Source organism: Malaclemys terrapin, chromosome 4 (genome assembly GCF_027887155.1).
Source record: "Malaclemys terrapin pileata isolate rMalTer1 chromosome 4, rMalTer1.hap1, whole genome shotgun sequence".
Lineage (NCBI taxonomy): Eukaryota > Metazoa > Chordata > Testudines > Emydidae > Malaclemys > Malaclemys terrapin.
In genome coordinates, this window is record NC_071508.1 from 132,348,374 (window position 1) to 132,369,159 (window position 20,786).

The 20,786-nt window shown below is 41.8% G+C and overlaps 1 protein-coding gene across 7 annotated transcripts in view; it reads left to right on the plus strand.

Moving 5' to 3' along the window:
• The window catches only part of TRAF3 (TNF receptor associated factor 3), a 135,374-nt gene extending 116,896 nt beyond the window's left edge, over positions 1 to 18,478 (plus strand). For all 7 annotated transcript variants that reach the window (XM_054027876.1, XM_054027873.1, XM_054027875.1 and 4 more), the window contains 2 exons: positions 13,676 to 13,850; positions 15,252 to 18,478. In XM_054027876.1, the coding sequence (XP_053883851.1) occupies positions 13,676 to 13,850; positions 15,252 to 15,823 (747 nt within the window). In that variant the 3' untranslated portion in view covers positions 15,824 to 18,478. The remainder of the gene's footprint in view (positions 1 to 13,675; positions 13,851 to 15,251) is intronic.
• The last annotated feature ends 2,308 nt before the right edge of the window (positions 18,479 to 20,786 follow it).

Below are 20,786 nucleotides of genomic sequence, written 5' to 3' on the forward strand. Positions count from 1 at the left end.
AGGAAGATGATATCTGTCTGTATTTGTGCAAGTTTCTTCATGAGGTTGATAGATTTCCATTCCATACGGCTAAATGCAGTGCCTTGCATGGTGTCAAGTATCAGAGGGGTAGCGGTGTTAGTCTGGTACAATAAGCGATGGCCACATTATCACCACCCTATACCGAAAACCCACCGACCGCTATGCCTACCTTCATGCCTCCAGCTTCCACCCCGGACACACCACACGATCCATCGTCTACAGCCAAGCACTGAGGTACAACCGCATCTGCTCCAATCCCTCAGACAGAGACCAACACCTACAAGATCTTCACCAAGCATTCTCAAAACTACGATACCCACACAAGGAAATAAAGAAACAAATCAACAGAGCCAGACGTGTACCCAGAAGCCTCCTGCTACAAGACAGGCCCAAAAAAGAAACCAACAGAACTCCACTGGCCATCACCTACAGTCCTCAGCTTAAACCTCACCAACGCATCATCAGTGATCTACAACCCATCCTGGACAAAGATCCCTCACTTTCACAGACCTTGGGAGGCAGGCCAGTCCTCGCCCACAGACAACCCGCCAACCTTAAGCATATTCTCACCAGCAACCACACACTGCACCATAACAACTCTAACTCAGGAACCAACCAATGCAACAAACCTCGATGCCAACTCTGCCCACATATCTACACCAGCAACACCATCACAGGACCTAACCAGATCAGCTACAACATCACCGGCTCATTCACCTGCACGTCCACCAATGTTATATATGCCATCTTGTGCCAGCAATGCCCCTCTGCTATGTACATTGACCAAACTGGACAGTCACTACGCAAGAGGATAAATGGACACAAGTCAGATATCAGGAATGGCAATATACAAAAACCTGTAGGAGAACACTTCAACCTCCCTGGCCACACAATAGCAGATGTAAAGGTAGCCATCTTACAGCAAAAAAAACCCTTCAGGACCAGACTCCAAAGAGAAACTGCTGAGCTCCAGTTCATTTGCAAATTTGACACCATCAGATCAGGATTAAACAAAGACTGTGAATGGCTATCCAACTACAGAAGCAGTTTCTCCTCCCTTGGTGTTCACACCTCAACTGCTAGCAGAGCACCTCACCCTCCCTGATTGAACTAACCTTGTTATCTCCATACTGATTTATACCTGCCTCTGGAGATTCCCCTTACTTGCATCTGAAGAAGTGAGGTTCTTACCCACGAAAGCTTATGCTCCCAATACTTCTATTAGTCTTAAAGGTGCCACAGGACCCTCTGTTGCTTTTTACAGATTCAGACTAACACGGCTACTACCCCTCTGATACTTAGTCATAGAAGCAATTGTAATCCTAAGAATTTAATTACTTTTTGCTGCTCTGTAAATCAAAAATCTGCTTAACAGACCACTGCCAAACTCGAAGCAAAGGCCAGTTAAATCCCTTTAAACTGTCCTATGCTCACTCTGTATTTCCTTTCTCCTTATTGAAACTTAAGAAGATATTCATCATGGGTGAAATTCACCCCTATACAGAGTCAGCACACGTCTCTGCACTGCATTTGAGTAGATGGTTTTCTCCCATATATCTAGTGACTTCATACATGATCCTTTCAGAGAAAACAGTACCTTATGTTTATATAGCACGTTTCACCCCCCAAGAATCCCTTTATAAGCTATTGTTATAAAGGCATCATTGCAAACAAGATTCTGACACATCCACCTCTAGAGTGGAACATAGCAGCTTTAACTGCACACTGCGGTAGTATACATCAGTTTTCAAAATAATGTAGGTAAAAGTATCATATCCAGTTGATATTGCAGGAGAAATGTAGGTATTGTAGGCAGAATGTGGCTGAGGTTCAGTTTTAGGTCTCTTCCAAAAGTTGGCATGTCCACCAGGACAGTGTCCCTAAATCACCATGCTGGGGCCGTTGCTTCAGTACCATCTAGAAGTCCCATCTGTTTGAAACATCAGCACTACCTCCCACAGCACCTGTGTCTTGGCCTCTCCTGTTCAAGTAGTTATGCCGCCTAACTCTGCTTAGGTGGTAGTCTAAGATATGGTGGCATGCTTGCAGTATTGCATTCCAACACCGTGGAAGTAATTCAGGGGTCTGGCATACTTTTTCTATATTTTTCCTATCTTGGCACTTCCTGGTGCATCGGAAAATTATGATTATAACTCTAGTGCCATGAATAAACGTGAAGAGTCAACTTATTGGTGTGCTTTAAATTTATGTGCCTCTGTATTCATTGCTGAATGACTCTAGCATGAGGTAAGTTACCTTGAAAGTCTTCTTTTTATATGCAGTTCTCTTTCTTTATGGGTAATGATGAGAGAGGAAATCTAGGAAAAGGTATAGCAATGTTTAATGAGGTCTTGGCAACTTATTGTAATTTTTCAAACTTGCTTAAGCCATGGCACTGGTCTGGTTCTATTTAGAAGGGGTTGTGTTTTAAAGAAATCAATTTTAATCAGAATCAAATAGAGGGCCCTTTGGAGGTAGATGGGGATCGAAGAGTTTTCCCCCCACTCCCCTTTATATGTCCCCATCTCCTACATACATTATTCCACGCCAAACAGTGCCTTAATGTTACTTCAGTCTGGTTTCTCCCATGTGCTGAAATCCTGGTCTCCATCAAATCTGCAAGGGCAGTCTATGAATATATCCTAGTTTGATTTCCTGTGAACTCTTTGGTCAGTGTCTGTCATCCAATAGGAGCTGAAACCATTAATTACCTGTTATGAGCTATTCTTTTTCCAGACACTGTTGAGCAGCCATTGAAGTACCAAAGCCACAAATACTTCTAGTTTAGCGCTATACAATCTGCGTTTGGACAGGCATTAATCGTTCAGCATATGAGTTCTATGTGTACTGATAACTGGGACGACTTTAAGTGAGGAGTTACTGTATCATACTGAAAGTTAATGTTGTTACGTTGCTGATCAGTTAGGGAACATGCTTGTTTAAAGTTACACAATGTTCTCTTATAATGTTTGGCAGCCGCCTGCTTTGTCCACTGCTTGCAGGAAGAGCAGCCTGTTGCAGCTAGCTGGTGGGGGCTTGGAACCAGGGTGGACCGGCATCTCCCTATCAGCTCCCCACTCTCAAAAGTTCCCCCATGTGGCAGCTGCCCAGCAGGCTATCAATTGCTGGCAGTTCAGCTGTCCCTCCTCCCACTGCCATGTGCTGCTCCTGCCCTCTGCCTTGGAGCTGCTCCCAGGAGCCTCCTGCTTGCTGTGCGGGGGAGGGGAAAGGGGGACTAATGTCCTGGTGTCCCCCTCCCCCCTGCTCCTGCCCCCTGCTTACGCCTTCTCCATACAGAGCAGGGTGGGGACACCACAGGGCTCAGGATGGAGAGAAATTGCTGGCCGCAGCTGCTGTCTCAACTTCCTGATCCACTTAAAAAGGCAACGTAATTAGAGTGGGGTCAGCATAGTTAAAGGGGCAATGTGCATCTCTCTCTCTCTCTCTCTCTCTCTCCCCCCACACACACACACAGGGTGTGTGTTTCTGTCTGCCATGCTGTCGCCCCTCCCGCCATTCGTGCTGCCTTGTAGAGTGTGAGGTTACATTAACAACAATGAGTTAACTTTAGGGTTCAGCCGAATGCTGGTTCATCGTTTAGCAGTAAGGCATTCCCTGGGAAATACCCCACCCTCTTCCACCCTCTAACTTCACCACCTCAACCAAACTTCGCAATCATCATTGCTGTGTACAGTATTAAATTTTGTTTTAAAACTTATACTCTGTCTATCTATCTAAATATAGTTTTTTGTCTGGTGAAAAAAATTTCCCTGGAACCTAATCCCCCCTATTTATATGAATTCTTATGGGGAAATTGGATTTGCTTAACATCATTTCGCTTAAAGTCACATTTTTCAGGAACATTACGCGAGGAGTTACTGTATCGGTATTAGTTGACATGCAAACTTCCTTAGTATTGGGAACAGCTGCGTTTCATTGATTACAATTGGTATTGTTGTCTGCTCTGCAAGACACTTTGGCAATAGCATTCTTAACAGTTCTTCTGAGCATAAAAGCATCAAAAGGCATCTGGATGCTGGCAGGAACCTCAGGACTTAGGTCTTTTTGGTTCAGACTAATTTTCTCTGTACTGGTCTCCAAGGTAAATTTTAATACTTTCTTTGGTTCCGTTTCATCAGCTTGCAAAGGAGTCACAAACTATTTTCTCAGCCACCATTTCATGGAAGCAGCCTGTGCATGTAGTGTTAAATCTCCATCATCAATGGATAATAATGCTCTAGAAAAGCCAAGTCTTTCTAGAACTTTAAACTATTTCTTTGAGTAGTGTCCATATGGGTGCTCCACTGTAGGTCTGTCTGCGTCCCTGCACCTTTGATAGATTTTAGATAGCAGTGTCTGTTTGACCCATACATGCACTCTCCCTCGAGGCTAACTAGTGCTGCAGGGGCGAACCATCCTCAGTTCCTTCTCAACTCCCCATGGTCAGAGACAGAGCACATAGCAGTCCACTTTCTCTTTTCTTCAGAGTTTTAGAGTTCCCTTTCCTAGCTCCTACTAGACTTTCCATTGTTTTTTTTTTTTTTTTTTTCTTCGCTTTTAGGGTTTCTGTTAAGTATTTTTTCCCCCCCATTTAAAAAAATAAATAAATTTTTCCTTATCCCTGTTTTTCCCCTTTTCCCCGTCTGGGAATTGTCCCCAGCAAGAGCCATGCCCAGCTCTCCTGTGTTTAAGCGGTGCCTCTCCTGCAGGGAGCAGTACCGGTTACAAACTGACACATTCCGCAGAAGTGCACCTTCTGCCAACAATTGAAGGCTAGATCCCAAAAGAACTGGGAATTAAAGTTGAAACTCCTCCTCCTGAAGGGTACTCTTAAATTGACATCTGACCCCAGTCCTGAATCCCCTCCATGGTAAAGATCGTCCCCGGACCCTTCAACTTCTGAGAGAGCCGAGGAGGAAATCTTCTGACTACCCTCTCAAAATTTCCAAAAAGAGAGCTGCAAGCCCTCAAACTGAGCTCCTGACTAGCCAGAGGAGATTCACGGCGTGATTAGTCACCTCTGCACTGGCAGCACCAACCGCTCCGAAACATGGTACCATAGGTCAGATGGGTCCTCTGGTGCAGACACTGCCTATAAGTCTAAAGACCTGAAGGGCGCAGGCTCTCTAGTGGCAGTACTGCCCGTTAAAGGTAAGAGCAAAGACCATACCGTCTCTGTGAAGACGGTACAAAAGTGGAAACCTACGGTACTAACTACTTCCAAACAACCCCCATCGGACCAATCATCTCGCACAAGATCTCCGCCAGTTTCCTCAGTACTGGCAAGTCAGCACCAGCGAGTCAACACGGACAAGCCCTGTCAGTACCAATCACTGCGGTACCATGAGAGTTTCATTTTTCTAGTGATGTCATGGTGGCTGAGACTCCAGAGTCCCTGCTGCTTGGTACCAGGGTCCCGGTTCTGAGCCCATCTTGATCCCTGGAATCACCACCAGTGCTGGGGCATTCACTTCCAGTCTCCTTGTCTCCTTTACCGCTATACAGCGAGGTCTCAGATAGTGACCAGAATGGTATCCTCTCACAGCCCTCACACCATGGCCCATCTCTGCATCAACCAGGGCATTCCCTGTTACACTCTTGTTCCGAGCCTCAATCCTCTTTGTATGGCCGCCCATGGGTACCACCACCCATGCCCTTTCCATCATCCCAGTGGCCATACTGGGACCCATGGGCAGCCCACAGGCATCATACTTCTCAGACATTTGGTGTTTCCTATCAAGAATCAGTAAGACTGTCTCCTTCAGCTTCTGTATCTAGAGCCCCAGAACCTCAAGAAACTTTTGGGGAGCAAGAGGCCAGACTTAGAGGAGGAAGTTACACCACCAATGAATATCTCCTCCTCCTCCCCAAACGAGGTGGTGATGCCTCCTTCACCATCCATGGTGGATGATTTTAAACTATTTCAGGATCTCACAAAAAGTGTGGCAGACACACTACAGATTCCGCTGGTGGAAGTGAAAGATACCCGTTACGAGTTAGTGGATATACTGCACCCCTCATTTTCCGCCTCAAGACTAATCCTCCCAGTCAATGAGGCACTTCTAGATCCTGCTACGGTCATTTGCCAAATGCCAATCTCTATCACACCAACATATAAAAGGGCAAATAAAAAGTGCAATGTGTCCTCCAAGGATGCAGAATTCCTTTTTTCACACCCTCCACCTAACTCCATCATTGTGAATACTGTGAATTCCCATGGCCAACAGCATCATATTAAATCCACCCATTATGACAGGGACTGGAAAAGAGTTGATTTATTTGGTAGGAAGGCATACTCCTCAACAACTTCGCAATTCAGGATTGCAAATTATCAAGCCTTAAAGGGGAAGTACGACCACATGGACTATGCTAAACTTAATACATTTATTGACCATTTGCTAGAAGCACAATGGGAACAGTTTCAAGCAATCATACATGAGGGTCAGTTAGGAAGAACAGTGCACCAGACACACCAGATGCTACGGAAACAGCAGCCTGCTTGGTATCGACAGTGGTGGTGATGTGATGGGCATCGTGGTTACACTTCTCAGGACTGCCGAAAGAGGTACAAACAACAGTCGAGGACCTCCCTTTTGTGGGCTCCAAACTTTTTAAAGACAAGACCGATGCCTCGCGCCATACTCTTAAGGACTCTAGGCCACACTGCGCTCACTAGGGATCTACACACCAGGACAGAAATGGAAATTCAGTCCTCTGTCATCCCATACATCCCAACCACCCCAATACCTGCCACCACAGCATTATTATGAGCCATAGAGAAAGAAGCCTAGAATTCAAAGGCATAAACCATCGCCATTCAATCCTTACAATCTCAGCCCTAGACCTCAAAACACCAGTTTGAATGCCTTGGTTGGGGCCCCAAGAGACCATTCCCCACATCAGCTGCAACCTATAGACCTTTCACATCCCTTTGGATGTCACCTCGATCTTTTCCTCCAACACTGGGAATACTTAATTTCCAACAGATCGGTCTTGGAGATCATTTCCAAGGTTACTCTATCCATGTCACCAGACTGTAAAGAGAGGAAATAGATCATCTACTATGCTTAGGAGCCATAGAACCCATTCCTGTACACCTCAGAGGCAAAGGCTTTTATTTCCAGTATTTTCTGATTCCCAAGAGAAAAGGAGGTTGGAGAGCCATACTAGATCTAAGAACACTAAACTAGTTACCTAAAGGCTCAAAAATTCAAGATGGTCACACTAGCAGCAATTATTCCATCTCTAGAGCAGGGAGATTGGTCCTTGACCTCCAGGATGCCTACTTCCATATATCGAGCCAGCCATCCACAGACGATTCCTCAGGTTTACCCTTGGCCAGGACCATTACCAGTACAGGGTACTTCCCTTTGGCCTCTCATCCGCACCCAGAGTATTCTCCAAGGTCCTTTCTGTAGTAGCGGCTCATCTATGCACTGTGGGGATCATGATTTAGCCTTACTTGGACAACTGTCTCCTCAGAGACTGCTCCTTCAACACCCTATGGGCCACAATTGAGTTTGCAAATCAATGCCAAAGATTGATCTTGACTCAGTACAGTGGTTGGAGTTTATAGGGACCAATCTCAAAGCAGTACAAGTGAGAGCATTCCTCCCGCAACACAGATTTCACATCCTGGCCATTCTCATAGAGACAGTTCAAGCCAGCCCACAAACACCAGCCAGACATTGCCTCCAGCTTCTCGGGCACATGGTGACATGCATGTTCATGATATCTCACACAAGACTACATGTGAGGTGTATACACGTGTGGCTGAGGTCTGTCCACACACCAAACAGAGACAGACCCCTGCAGGGTCAAATACTCACTGGAATGGTGGAAAGACCCAACAAACCTCTTTGCGGGGATCTTATTCGTGAGGCCCTTCCACTCCTCCCCCCCCCAACATTACTTTTGACAATGGACACATCCCTAATAGATTGGGGAGCCCATTTGAACAACCACAAAGTTCAGGGCAAATGGTCCCCTATTGAATCGACTCTCCATATCAACCTTTTAGAACTAAGAGCAGTCAGAAATGCTTGTGCACACTTTCTTCAACTAATAAAGGACACTTGCATGAAAATCATGACAGACAACATAGTGTGCATGTTTTATATAAATTGACAAGGGGGCACTAGATCATCCTCCCTGTGCATGGAAGCACTAAACCTATGGAATTGGTGCATTCATCACAATGTTTTCATATCCGCCACTTACCTGTCAGGAGTACAGACTATAACAGCAGATCGCCTCAGCCGCAAATTCTCACATGACCATGAGTGGGAAATAAACCCAACAGTACTCCACTGCATATTTTATCACTAGGGAACACAAACAATAGACTTGATTGCCACTTACCTGAACAGGAAATGCCCACTCTATTGCTCCAAGGCCAGTCTTGGGAAACACTCATTAGGAGACGCTCTTCTTCTCCCATGGGACAGAGACCTTCTATACACGTTTCCTCCATTTCCTCTGATGCTGAAAATCTTGTTTAAAAAATGAAGAGAGAAAAAGCAAAAATTATACCGATTGCTCCCACCTAGCTGAGACAGACATGGTACCAATACCTGGCACAGCTAACACTGTGTCCACCAATCCCTCTTCAGCCCACTCCTCACCTCCTTTCACAGAATGATGAACAAATCCTCCATCCCAACCTACAGATTCTACGGCTCAATTCTTGGCTCCTTCATGGTTCTGACACACACAGAATTGCTGCTCTGAAAAGGTGAAAGAAGTGTTATTACACAGTAGAAAGTCAGCTACCTGCCACACTCACTTACAAAAATGGAAAAAAATTCCACGTTTGATGTAATTCCAAACAAATCGTCCTAGTATCTTCCTCCCTCCCCTTTGTGCTGGACTACATCACTCCCTCCTCTTGAGGCCTACTATCTCTAAGCTACCTCAAGGCACATCTGGCAGCCGTAACGGCCTGCCACCAACAAATAGATGGATACTTGATTTTCATCCATCCAGTGACTGATTTCTCAATGGCATAGGAAACCTATTCCCATACACCAGGCACCCCACATGGGACCTAAATCGAATTCTAAAGAGCCTAACTAGACAGCCCTTCGAACCTGTGGTCACTCGTTCTCTTACGTATTTATCAATGAAGACAGCGTTCCTAGTAGCCATCACCTCAGCACAGAGAATAGGGGAAATAGCGGCATTAATGGCACACCACCACTTCACAATTTTCTTTAACGATAACTAGAGCCTGGAAGTCTGCGGATATCTGCTTTATGTCCACAGATATCTGCATCCGTGGAAGTGGATAGCTGCAGACCATGTTTGCGGATTGGATGCACATACAAATTTTGTATCTGCACAGAGCTCTAAAGACAACGTCATTCTGAGGCTGCACCCAAAGTTCCTCCCCAAGGTGACCTCATCTTTCCACATGAACCGGTTCATTCACCTTCCCACGTTTTACCCAAAGCCTCACCGTGACAACAGATAGGCTATACTGCATACACATGATGTTAGAAGAGCCTTGACCTTTTATTTGGACATGATAAAGTCCTTTAGGAAATCTACTGAGCTCTTTCTCTCAATTGCGGACTGGTCAAAAGGCGCAGTGATATCACTGAGACTTTCCAAATGGGTCTCGAACTGTATTAACTCTTGCTAACATGCTTGTAATTTGATACCTCCATCCGGAATCCACACACATTCTATGGGATCGGTTTCCATCTCTGTTGTCTTCCTTAAGAATGTTCCCATCCCAGAAATCTGCAGGGCAGTGACTTGGGCGTTTCCTCATACTTTGGCAGAACAATATGCGATTACTAGAGACTCCGCTTCCAGTGCCATCTTTGGCTCCACGATATTGTTATCCATAACAGTCTTGACTCCAAAACCCCAGCCTTCCATTGGGAATGCTGCTCGGGATTCATCTACAGTGGAGTACCCATAGGGATGCTTCTTGAAGTAGTAGTTATTCACTTTGAGCAATAACAATGGTGGTTTGAGATGTGTGTGTCTATGGGTGCTCCACAACCTGCCCTCTTCCCCTATACTTCAGAGTTCTCAAATAAGGGCTCCACAGTAGAGAAGGAACCGAGGGTGATTCACCCGCACAGTGCTAGTTAGCCTCGAGGCAGACCACGAGGGAGGGAGGGCACATGTGCAAGCGGAACAGACACTATCTAAAAATCTCCAATCGGAGGCATGGGGCCACAAACACACCTAGAGTGGACCACTCATAGGGGGACACATCTCAAAGAATCATTGTTGCTGCGCAAGGCGAGTAACTTCCTCTTAGTTGCATTGCACATTATTCCTGGCACAAGTGGTGGTGTTTTTTTCCAAGTGCAATTGTTCGTATGTGGAGTCACTTGGCAGACAATACTTTTCATTAAAGGAGAAGAATCTGAAACTTGTATCTCCAGGCCTGGCATCCCATATGGGTTGTAATAGCTGTGTTGTAACAGCCAGAGAATAAGAGAAGAAGTTGGGCAATTTCATTGGCCTCCTGAAATATTTTTTAGGAAACATTAAATCCTACTTGTTCAGTGCATAGGCACTACACCTCTACCCCAATATAACTCTGTCCTTGGGAGCCAAAAATCTTACCATGTTATATCGAACTTGCTTTGATCCGCCGGAGTGCGCAGCCTCGCCCCTTCTGCCCCCCCCCCCCCCCCCCCCCGGAGCGCTGCTTTACTGCATTATATCCGAATTCGTGTTTTATCAGGTCGCATTATATCGGGGTAGAGGTGCACTTTATTGATTTACACTTTTTTTCTATAGGGGAACTGCTGTAGTATCTTTTAGCATAGTGTGGTAAAGCTGAGAAGGAAAAGAACAATTACCATGAAGGAACCAGTTATTGCTTCTTGATATGATTGACTGGGAGCTTAAATTCGTAATTTTGCTAGAGGGGTTGAATGGGGGCAGGGGTCCCGGGGGTGCAATCAGGAAGGAGGGAGGGGTTGGATGGGGCAGCGGGAAGCAGTCAGGGCCAGGGGTTCCAGAGGCAGTCAGGGGACAGGGAGCAGGTGGGGGGGTGAATGGGGGAGGGGTCCCGGGGGGCCGTCAGGGAACAGGGTTGATTGGATGGGGCAGGGACCCCGGGAGGAGGGGGCGCATATTCGGGGGGGGGGGTCCCGGGCCATGCTCCCCTCCCCTAACCGGCTGTCCATACAATTTCCGAACCCAATGCGGCCCTCAGGCCAAAAAGTTTGCCCGCCCCTGGTCTAAGTTCTGAAGCATGCTTAGATTTAGTAGCCAGGACTGGTCCAGAAATAATGTATAAGATTTTTATAAATGGATAAAATATCTATAACAAATGAGTATCTACCTACAGAAAATTAAAAATCATCAACTTCAGTATTCAGAAAAGGCATTTATGGCTTAATGCAGGCATAGAGCTGGCTGTGCTAATAATTTGGAGAAGTTAGTGGTTGAAATAGAAAGTCATATATAGAAAATTCATATCTGCTTGAAAATTTATGAGTACAGTGTGCGACATCTGCATGCTGACTAATGACATAATTAGAGAAAATATAATTCTCCACTGCTGCATTAAATTCAGATTTCAGTATTCCCAGTGTGAAAATCCTCTGCCTGCCTGCAGGGGAAGAGGCAAAAAATCCCAGAGCCTCCTTTTCAATAGATTACAAACCTATTTCCATGTATTTGGAATTATCCCGAACAATTTTGAAGGATAAAATATAATACACTCTCTGGCAATAAACAAAACTCTCTTTGTAAAACCTGGATGCATTGTGGTCAAGGATAGCATATTAAATATGGCTTGGTGGAGAAAAAGTTGTTCCTAAAAAAAAAAATAGTCCAATAATTTTCTCCCATATTGGCACTATTGTTCCCAGGAAAAACCTTGCCTATACTTTTTCTGTATTTTTCCCATAGTGGCACTGCCTGGTTCTTATGAAAATTATTTTTCTTTGTATTGTGTCTGTTGGCCCTAGTCAGAGATCAGGGCCCCATTGTGTGAGGCAATGTACAACATGTAACAAAAAGATGGCCACTGTCCCAGTGAACTTGCAGTCTAACTCTAGTGCCATGAATACAAGTCAAGAGTCAACTTATGGGTATATTTTAAATTTATGTGTGATTCTGAATTTGTGAACTCCTGGTCTAAGTTTGTTGAATAACGTTTTTTGTCTTCGTAGTTTGTGATTAGCATCACTACACACAGTGACATTAATCTATTTGATGGAAGCACAAATCTACACATTTGATTTAGTACAGAGCTTTGCTTCACATAGTCGTCATTTCAAGATTCATACATACTTTTTTTTAACATTGATGCTTCAAAATATGTAACCGTTATTCTTGAAACATACCACATAGCTTAGTATTTCTTAGATATAGCAAGATAAAACACACCTCTAGAATATAATAATTCTACCAGCAGACTGTCAAATTTGGAGCCTTCATTTAATTATTACAGATTTCCAGTATGTACCGAAACTGAATGGTTAAAATAGACATCCAAAAGGGGAAGTGAATGAAGTGTGGGACATTAGGGTTATCCCCACAAAGAACATTGAATGCTTGGTTATCTGCCCAGAAGGCAGACACAAAATAAACTGAACTTGTCTTTGTATTAAAATGCAAAAAAAAAAAAAAAAAAAAAAAGGTAGAAGTGAAACATTTTGAAATTTGCTGGGGCTGTTTAATAAACTCTGATAGATTATATGAAACCATCAACTCAGATCTGGAATTTAACTGTAGCTGGTAGCCAAAGCAGTTTCTTGTTTCAAATACTTTCACTATCATTTTAACTCTATAATTGAATACATGGTTCTGGCGAAAATTCCTGCTGTTCTAAATTAGCTGTGACAGTATAAAGCGTTCCATATTTTTTGTATTAGATTTGAAGCAATCTGGTGGGCGTGCTCTTCCTTCCTTGCTTAATTTTTTTTATTAAAATAGAGTAGTGAGAAATGAAATGAGTGTGCCTGCTTCAGAGATGAGATTTTCTGCACTTCTCTTGAACAAAGACCTCATGGCTTTTTAAAATTATGAATAACTGTAAACATAAAGCTGAACCAGGGAGCACTTCAGGATGCATGGCCTGTTTAAATTTAGGAGCAAAGGGTGCTTGAGTGACCAGAAGCATGAGTTCTACTGACTTTTGTCTCTTAAATCACTTAGATGCTTTTGAAAATCCCACCCAAATTAAACTCAACAATGAATAAAACCTTCATTTATAAGACCTTCTATTGAAACCAACTTCTGTAATCAAAGGCCAAAATACTAATTTTCTAACTTGTTCTTAAATCTTATTTTTACTGGGTATCCTGACAGTACTCTAATAATAGCAGCACATACAGGCGACTTTCTTATTTCAAAGTGCTGTTCAGACGTTAATTTGTCACAACACCCTTATGAAGTAGTTATCTCTGTTTCACACTTCGTGGAAACTGAGAGGTTAAGTGTCATAACCAAAGCCACCCAGGAGATCAGTGGGGCAGAACCAGTAGTAAAACTGTTCCTGTTTTAGTCCCATCCTTGTTCCTTTAGATTATGCTACCACTAAGGTTCATTTAAGAGATGTGAGTTTATTTTAAATGTTTTTTGTCACAGGCACAATCCTTGTATAATCTTCATTATTTCCAGCTTTTCCTGGTGGTTGCCTTTTCTTTTAACTAAATTTTACTGTTTCATAAAGCGAGTGATAGACAATCAAGCAGAGAAATTGAAAGAACTGGACAAAGAGATCCGCCCATTCCGACAGAATTGGGAGGAGGCAGACATCATGAAGAGCAGTGTGGAGTCCCTTCAGAATAGAGTGAGTGAACTGGAAAGCGTTGATAAAACTGCAGGACAAGGAGCTCGAAGTACAGGTGAGTGTAAGCACACTGGAGTAAAGTACCACCCAGTAGCTACTGTAAAAAAACCAAATGAGCTATTTTGAATGTAACTGCCACTGTGATTTTCCTTTGAAAACATCATCAGTAACACTGATCCTTCAGCTTATTGAAAAGGAAATTAGGTGTGTAATCTTTTTGTTAAAGGCATGACATTTTCCTTCCTGGTTGTACCTTAGACTTCATTCCTATCTTACTTTGTTCTCTTGAACATAGTATTGATTACACTGAAAGTTAATTGCAAATATTTTCTCAGCTGGTCTTAGAAAGCTAATAGATTCTAGTAGCTTCTTTATAAAATATTTTCAGTGTATTGACAAGTATTTTTGGAGTAATATTGTCCCAGTGAACAGATCAGTTATTTTTATTTTTATTCACTTGAAAATATGCTTCCAGATGTCGATTTACAGTCTTTTATGTCTAGTACAGAGGAATGTTTGATGAGAAGAACACAATGAAATCTATTTGAATAATAAGGTCATTGCCTCACACATTGAACAAGGTGATGAAAACCACAAGTTAGCAGTACAGTGTAGACCATTCTTAAGGGTTCAGGCAATATTGTTTGGTTCAAAGACAAATTACTATGTAAAGATAATTTTAGCAAAAAACTGCCTCATGTAAGTACCTCGGCTAATCCACACTGCCTATTTTTGTTATCGTTGCCAGAGTGTAAAATACAAAGGAATAAAGTGATGACTATTATCTTCCATGAGAGGGGAAGAAAGGACCCATTAAAAAATGAACAAACAACAAAACCTCGGGGAGATGGGAGTACTCAGTACCATGTAGTGCAGAAAACTGTTTATCAGTAATAGGACATAGCTTGAATTTTCAGCTTTTACTCATAATACATTTGCTGCTGATCCCCAATGAAGGATCAGGCAAAGATGAAGATTCTGAAACAGCCCACGGGTCTTCTTCATTTAAATGGTATCACATGAGTTCTGTCATCATTTTCAAAGGTTTCCACAATGATAAATCTATAGTTAATATTATTAGACTCTTGGCAAACAGCAGATTAGGCAAAAATGTCAAATTTTGTGTTTTAGCTATAGCAGTATTGCGTTGTGATTTGAACTATATTTATGCTGGATGTTTTGAGTGCTTGACATTTCTACCAAGTGTAGTGCAGTTCCCAACTTCCTCTATAATACAGTAAAATATCAGCTTTATAAAAGAGCCAATTAATATCATTGCTTGCTGGCAGTGGAAATTAATGTATGTGGCTAAATGTGAGTTGGTTCTTAACTTTATACTATTATAGTATTGTGAGATTTATTTATTAAAGTTGTGCTATTGATTATTAATCCTATATATTTTTTTAAAAAGTTAAATTATTTTTTTCTCACAAACCCCCTCTCCATTTTCTACTAGCCATACTAGAGACACAGCTAAGTAGACACGATCAAATGCTGAGTGTTCATGATATTCGGTTGGCTGACATGGACCTCCGATTCCAGGTGTTAGAAACTGCCAGTTACAATGGAGTATTAATTTGGAAAATTCGAGATTATAAACGTCGGAAACAAGAGGCCGTCATGGGGAAGACTCTGTCATTGTACAGCCAGCCTTTCTATACTGGATACTTTGGCTATAAGATGTGTGCCAGAGTTTACCTTAATGGAGATGGCATGGGAAAAGGGACGCACTTGTCATTGTTTTTCGTCATAATGCGTGGAGAATATGATGCCTTACTTCCTTGGCCATTTAAACAGAAAGTGACTCTGATGCTAATGGATCAGGGAGCTTCTCGACGTCACTTAGGAGATGCTTTCAAGCCAGATCCAAACAGCAGTAGTTTCAAGAAGCCTACTGGAGAAATGAACATTGCATCTGGCTGCCCAGTCTTTGTGGCTCAAACAGTTCTAGAAAATGGAACGTATATTAAAGATGATACTATTTTTATTAAAGTCATAGTGGATACTTCGGATCTACCAGACCCCTGACATATAAATGGGGAGGCAGTTAAACAGAAGACAACTCCATTTGGGGGTTTTCTATCAGTTTGTCTTCAATCAGAGGTCCTAAAGCACAAAGGACCACCTTGTGGAACAGAAGGAAGAGTTTGAAGGCATAACTTCATCGGGTCCAATGGCGAAAGTAGCAACACATTAAGAAATCATACCATGGTATATTTTCTAATAGAACTAGTAACACTTAAACTCTGAAGAATTATTTATCCCTCATGAGGATAATGATTACAGTCAGAGAGGCTTTTTTATTTAACTTATTAATCTAGTCAATTGGAGGTGAAAAGACATGTAAAGTATGTGCTGAATAAATTACCTGACTTTTCTTCTTTTAGACTAGAATACAAAAAAGTTCACATGTGGGTTAGCTGGAAACTGTCAGCATGTTAAGTAAAAGAAGAAATGATGAAGTAATGTTGCAACTATGATATAATTATTTTGAAAAACTAAGTGCAATCGTGTCTGAAATATAGTATATTGTCTTTTTAAGGCCTCATCTGGTCTCTGTTTTAATAATTACTTTGTCAGAAGACCTTGAAAAATATCCAGGTCTTCTTGAAAGTATCTAAATCAGAATCATATTTTTATTTAAAGTTCTATTAATAATTGTTACAGAAAACATTTTATTTTAAAGCCGTTGATAGACTGATATTTCTTGGAAGAAAAATAGAAGATATCAAACACTGGTTATCACTTGTGATAAAAAAAGAAATTATTCAACTATTGATGTTATTTCTCTTTAGAAATGTAAACCTACAATATATGTCGTAGTTAATGACACTATTTCAAAATTAAGGAAAAATCACTCATGGATGCTGTGCATCATTATCAGATTTATAATTGTTTTCACCCTAAAATAGGGCATTTGTTGAACTTTGGAGTTCTAAACGGAATCCTGTACGCTTTTAAAGTTCTGCCTCATGCTTTCCAATCAAGCTATATATATTGCTGACAGCATAAATGTGCAACACCTAATATTTTCAGTGTGGGGAAAGAGGATTAGTGCTGAAAAACAGCCAGTCATGATCCTCTAAGTTCATTCTATACTAGCGATCATTGCATCTTATTAAGGGTATATGATCAGAAAGCAATGGAAAGATGATGGTGGCTTGCATGCATACATGTGCCTTAAATGTGATGTGCTGCTTATAAACCATAGCTTGGTATTTAGATTAATTATAATACCCGAAATGGTAGTTTTAACTGGACTTGAGGCAAAATGTGTAGCCTTGTCTTCAGAGCCCTTAGATAATTTGCAACATGCAGAATAGAAGCCAAAGTCCAGGTTTGGCTGCGAGAGCTTCTGTGGAATCCATCATGTTCAAGTGCCAAATTTGTATGCACACTGCTCCTATGGAGCTTGGACTTCGACAGTGCCCCTACGCTAACATGAAGGAAGATGTCGTGCTTCCTCCCAATCCTGTGCATGGAAGGTGGCAGCACTTTACATTGACTAATCTGAGAATTCTGAGTGGCTATTAATGTATACGCTCAATGCCCGGATTTCTTTGTTATAACTGCCTGAACTTAAGCAGCAAGCATTTCCCAGCCCTGAAACGTGCTGATTGCAACCCACTGTGTTTATCTACTTCTGCTTGTTAGTCTGGAAATAGAAAGTCCAATGGCATAACTTAATTATATACCAGCCATCTGGGTGCTACTTTAAAATCTGAGTGCTGCTTAGAGCTAATGGGAGAAGCTAATTAGTACACCTTTGTGCACATGAGAGGGAATTGTGCCGGTCGTCTTGACAGTCAGGGTTGTACCCATTCCGTTTTCCACTTTTGGGGGCGTAGCCACGATATTTACTTAGGGCTTAGTTGAATTCATGCCTTTATAGTTCAGCTTGTCTCTGTTGCCATTGTCTTTTATGGCTGTGCCTTCACAAACTGTGCCTGCAAGAAGTACTTTCCTGTTACAAATGTACAGTGCATGCTAAGTTGTCTTCATGGGTTTTCCAGGCACCTGCTAGAATACTGCCTGCTTCTTGGCATCCAAAACATTCCACAACAATCAGTCTTCCTGTTCTTGCCTTCCACTGTCTAGGTACTATATTCCTTTTATGGTACATAGGTGACAACAGGTGCAAGCTATTGTGCTAATGTTTCACTTTTGGCACAGAAGGAGGACTTCCTGCAGAAGATCTATATGGCACTTGCAGTTTTATGCAGGCAGCCTAAGTAAACCCATCACTTATGCTTTAGAGCAAAGGTTCACTCAACTTGCATACCATTCTAATAGTCATGAATGTAGGCAGCTGAGCTTTTGTGTATGTGCATCACAGAATTTTACTGAAAACAGGATTCCCAAGTGGAAATGTCCAAAGGGCTCTGCTCCCATTGCTAATATATGTATTGTGAAATTTAAATGAAAATGTATGGTCACATAAGAACAGTTTCTATCCTGTTTGAATCTGGGACTGATTTAGGTGAGAGTTGTATTATAATCAGGCCCCTTGTGTGTTTTGCAATTTTGTAGATGCAGGCTACAAGTCTTGCAGCAGAATTATGCTCCTGAATTCAAGCTCTTAAACAAAAAATGAAACCGGAACAAGTGTAAATTTAGTGTAGTCTTCTTGAGTCTGCATACAGCTTAATAATAGTTCTGGGATGTCTGAATCACCAGTTCATCTCAGTGATGAAAATTTAAATGTCAACAATAATTGTTTGCTGGTTATTTTACCAGAAACATCAGCTAGTGTATTTAATCCATAGTTCTCCAAACTTCATTCCATGCTTACTCAGATGCCAGAAGTCCCAGCTGCCAAAACCTCCAGCTTCATTCTGACAGCTTCTGTAATGCAGTAATGTATTGTCAATACAAAAATCTTTTGGCATATACATTGATTTTAATATCAAGATAATCAACATGGAAGCTGTATTTTCATTTTTAAAAATGATGTGAAGCTGCCACAGAATTTCCAGTTTGCTCCCCTTAATTCTGCAGAATCCAACAATCTTATGCAAAATTTAACTATATCCTGCTGTGGAGTACATCATTATAATATCCCTATATCTGCAGAAATCACCAGATATCCCTGGACTTTGAGATTTTTGCTGTATATGTAAGTGGGTTCCTTCAGCTTCCCAGCAATGAAAGTATGTAGCAGTTAGAGAAATAAGGTCATGAAATGTCATCCAAATTTAGGGCAACGATTCCTTGTGCTTTACTGCCCTGTGGGTCCAGTAAGGTTATTAAACATTTATTTTTCCCCTGAACATTTCAGGTTTTTTTTCCTCCCAGATATTTCAGAAGTTTTCTGGGGACTATCTGTAAAAATGACTCATAGGGCTATATTCTGCCCTCGGATCACACCCTTGAAGCCCCATGAGCCTCAGTAGAGTTGCATGAATGCAGTGGAGGGCCCATGGTATTTGAGTTACAGTGCTAATCATTACCATAAACAGAATTTCTTCATAATGGAATCTTGTCATTGCTGTTTAGTATTCATTAGCCGTGTACAGCCAGATGCTCTCGCTGTTTGTTCCACAGTAGTGACCTTCTAAGTGTGTGTATATGCCTCTCCCACTTCCATTGGTACATCTAGCAAAAAGATTGAAATCTACCCGAAGTTTTCTGTCTGTTGTACGCTATACATACAGTACATTTGCATTTGTTATTTAAAAAAAGTCTCAAATTCCAAACAGGATGAATCTATTTCAGCGTTTAAAGACCAATCTGTGATCCTTATACATGACCGCGTTTGCATTACTTCTCTGTTGATCTTAGAGGGATCTTGTTTAGCTATTGTCTACATGTACGCCTTCACAACTTAAGTCAACTGCTGACTTTTTATATGCAATGTTGATTTCAGCCTTTTACTGTAAATTTGTTCTTCTCAAAGAGAATGTGCAATAGGAAAACAGAAAAGGGTAGCTCAACTTCAGTGATAATGAAATGTAATGGGTAACATGCTAGTTATCTTAAAAAAATAAAGATAAAATGCAGTTTAATTCCTCTTCCAAATTGGTTTTCCTATTTGGAAAAGGAAAGTTGAAGATATGAAATGTGCCTGATGAATCTCTCAAATGCAAGGTAATGGAGAACTGTGTTAGTTGTAGTTTTAAAGTACTGAACCCATGAATGTTAGGGTACGATTGTACTGCTCAAGTTGCTACCAACTTGCCCTGATTATGGCATGTTGCGACTGAGTTTAAAACCCACCTATTTGTTAACTGTAGTCCATCATGCTGAATAGGCATTTCACCAACAATGCAGTTTCTAATAACATTGGTGCTCTGTGGTGCAAGACAGAAAAGCCTGTAGGCAATGTAGAGAAGTATTCTGCACCTCCTGACTATATCAAATGTTACTGCAGTCTTGATGCCTTGATGTTTAACTATGCAAATATATTAATAGGTGGAGGGAGAAAAAAAATCTTAGCGAATGAATTTTAGTTACAAACCTAGTACCTTAGTTTTCACTGTTACAATGTTATATATATATTCTGGGTTTGTCATCAGGCAAAGAATTGTTTGACCATATAGAAGTTGTCAAAATAATTCCAGCCCCCAAATCAGTCTTCGCTGACTGATGCAAATATTTTTTGCTGCTGTTAAAGGAGACTCATGTATAGCAGCAAGCCCTGGATTCCCACATTCCAGGTATGAAGACTCAGCACTCTGCACACAAAATCTGCTTTGTCTCGTGGGAAGTGGGTAGCTTGCTGGATCCTTCTGAAAACTTTATATGGATGCTTCATGGAGTGGCGTCTATTCACACATCCTTCCTTTCACTCAGCTAATCAGGAGATTCAGGGTTTTTTTAAAAAAATATAGTTGGTGCTGGGCAGCTCAGAATGAAGAGGTGGGGCGAAAGATTATTGTTTTTTGATTCGGGAAGGTAAGAAAATGGAAAAACAGCTAGTCCTCTGCCCACCTCTTCCTGGGATTCCTGTAGTTTACTTCAATCAATACCTCTCAACTTCTGTTGACCTAGA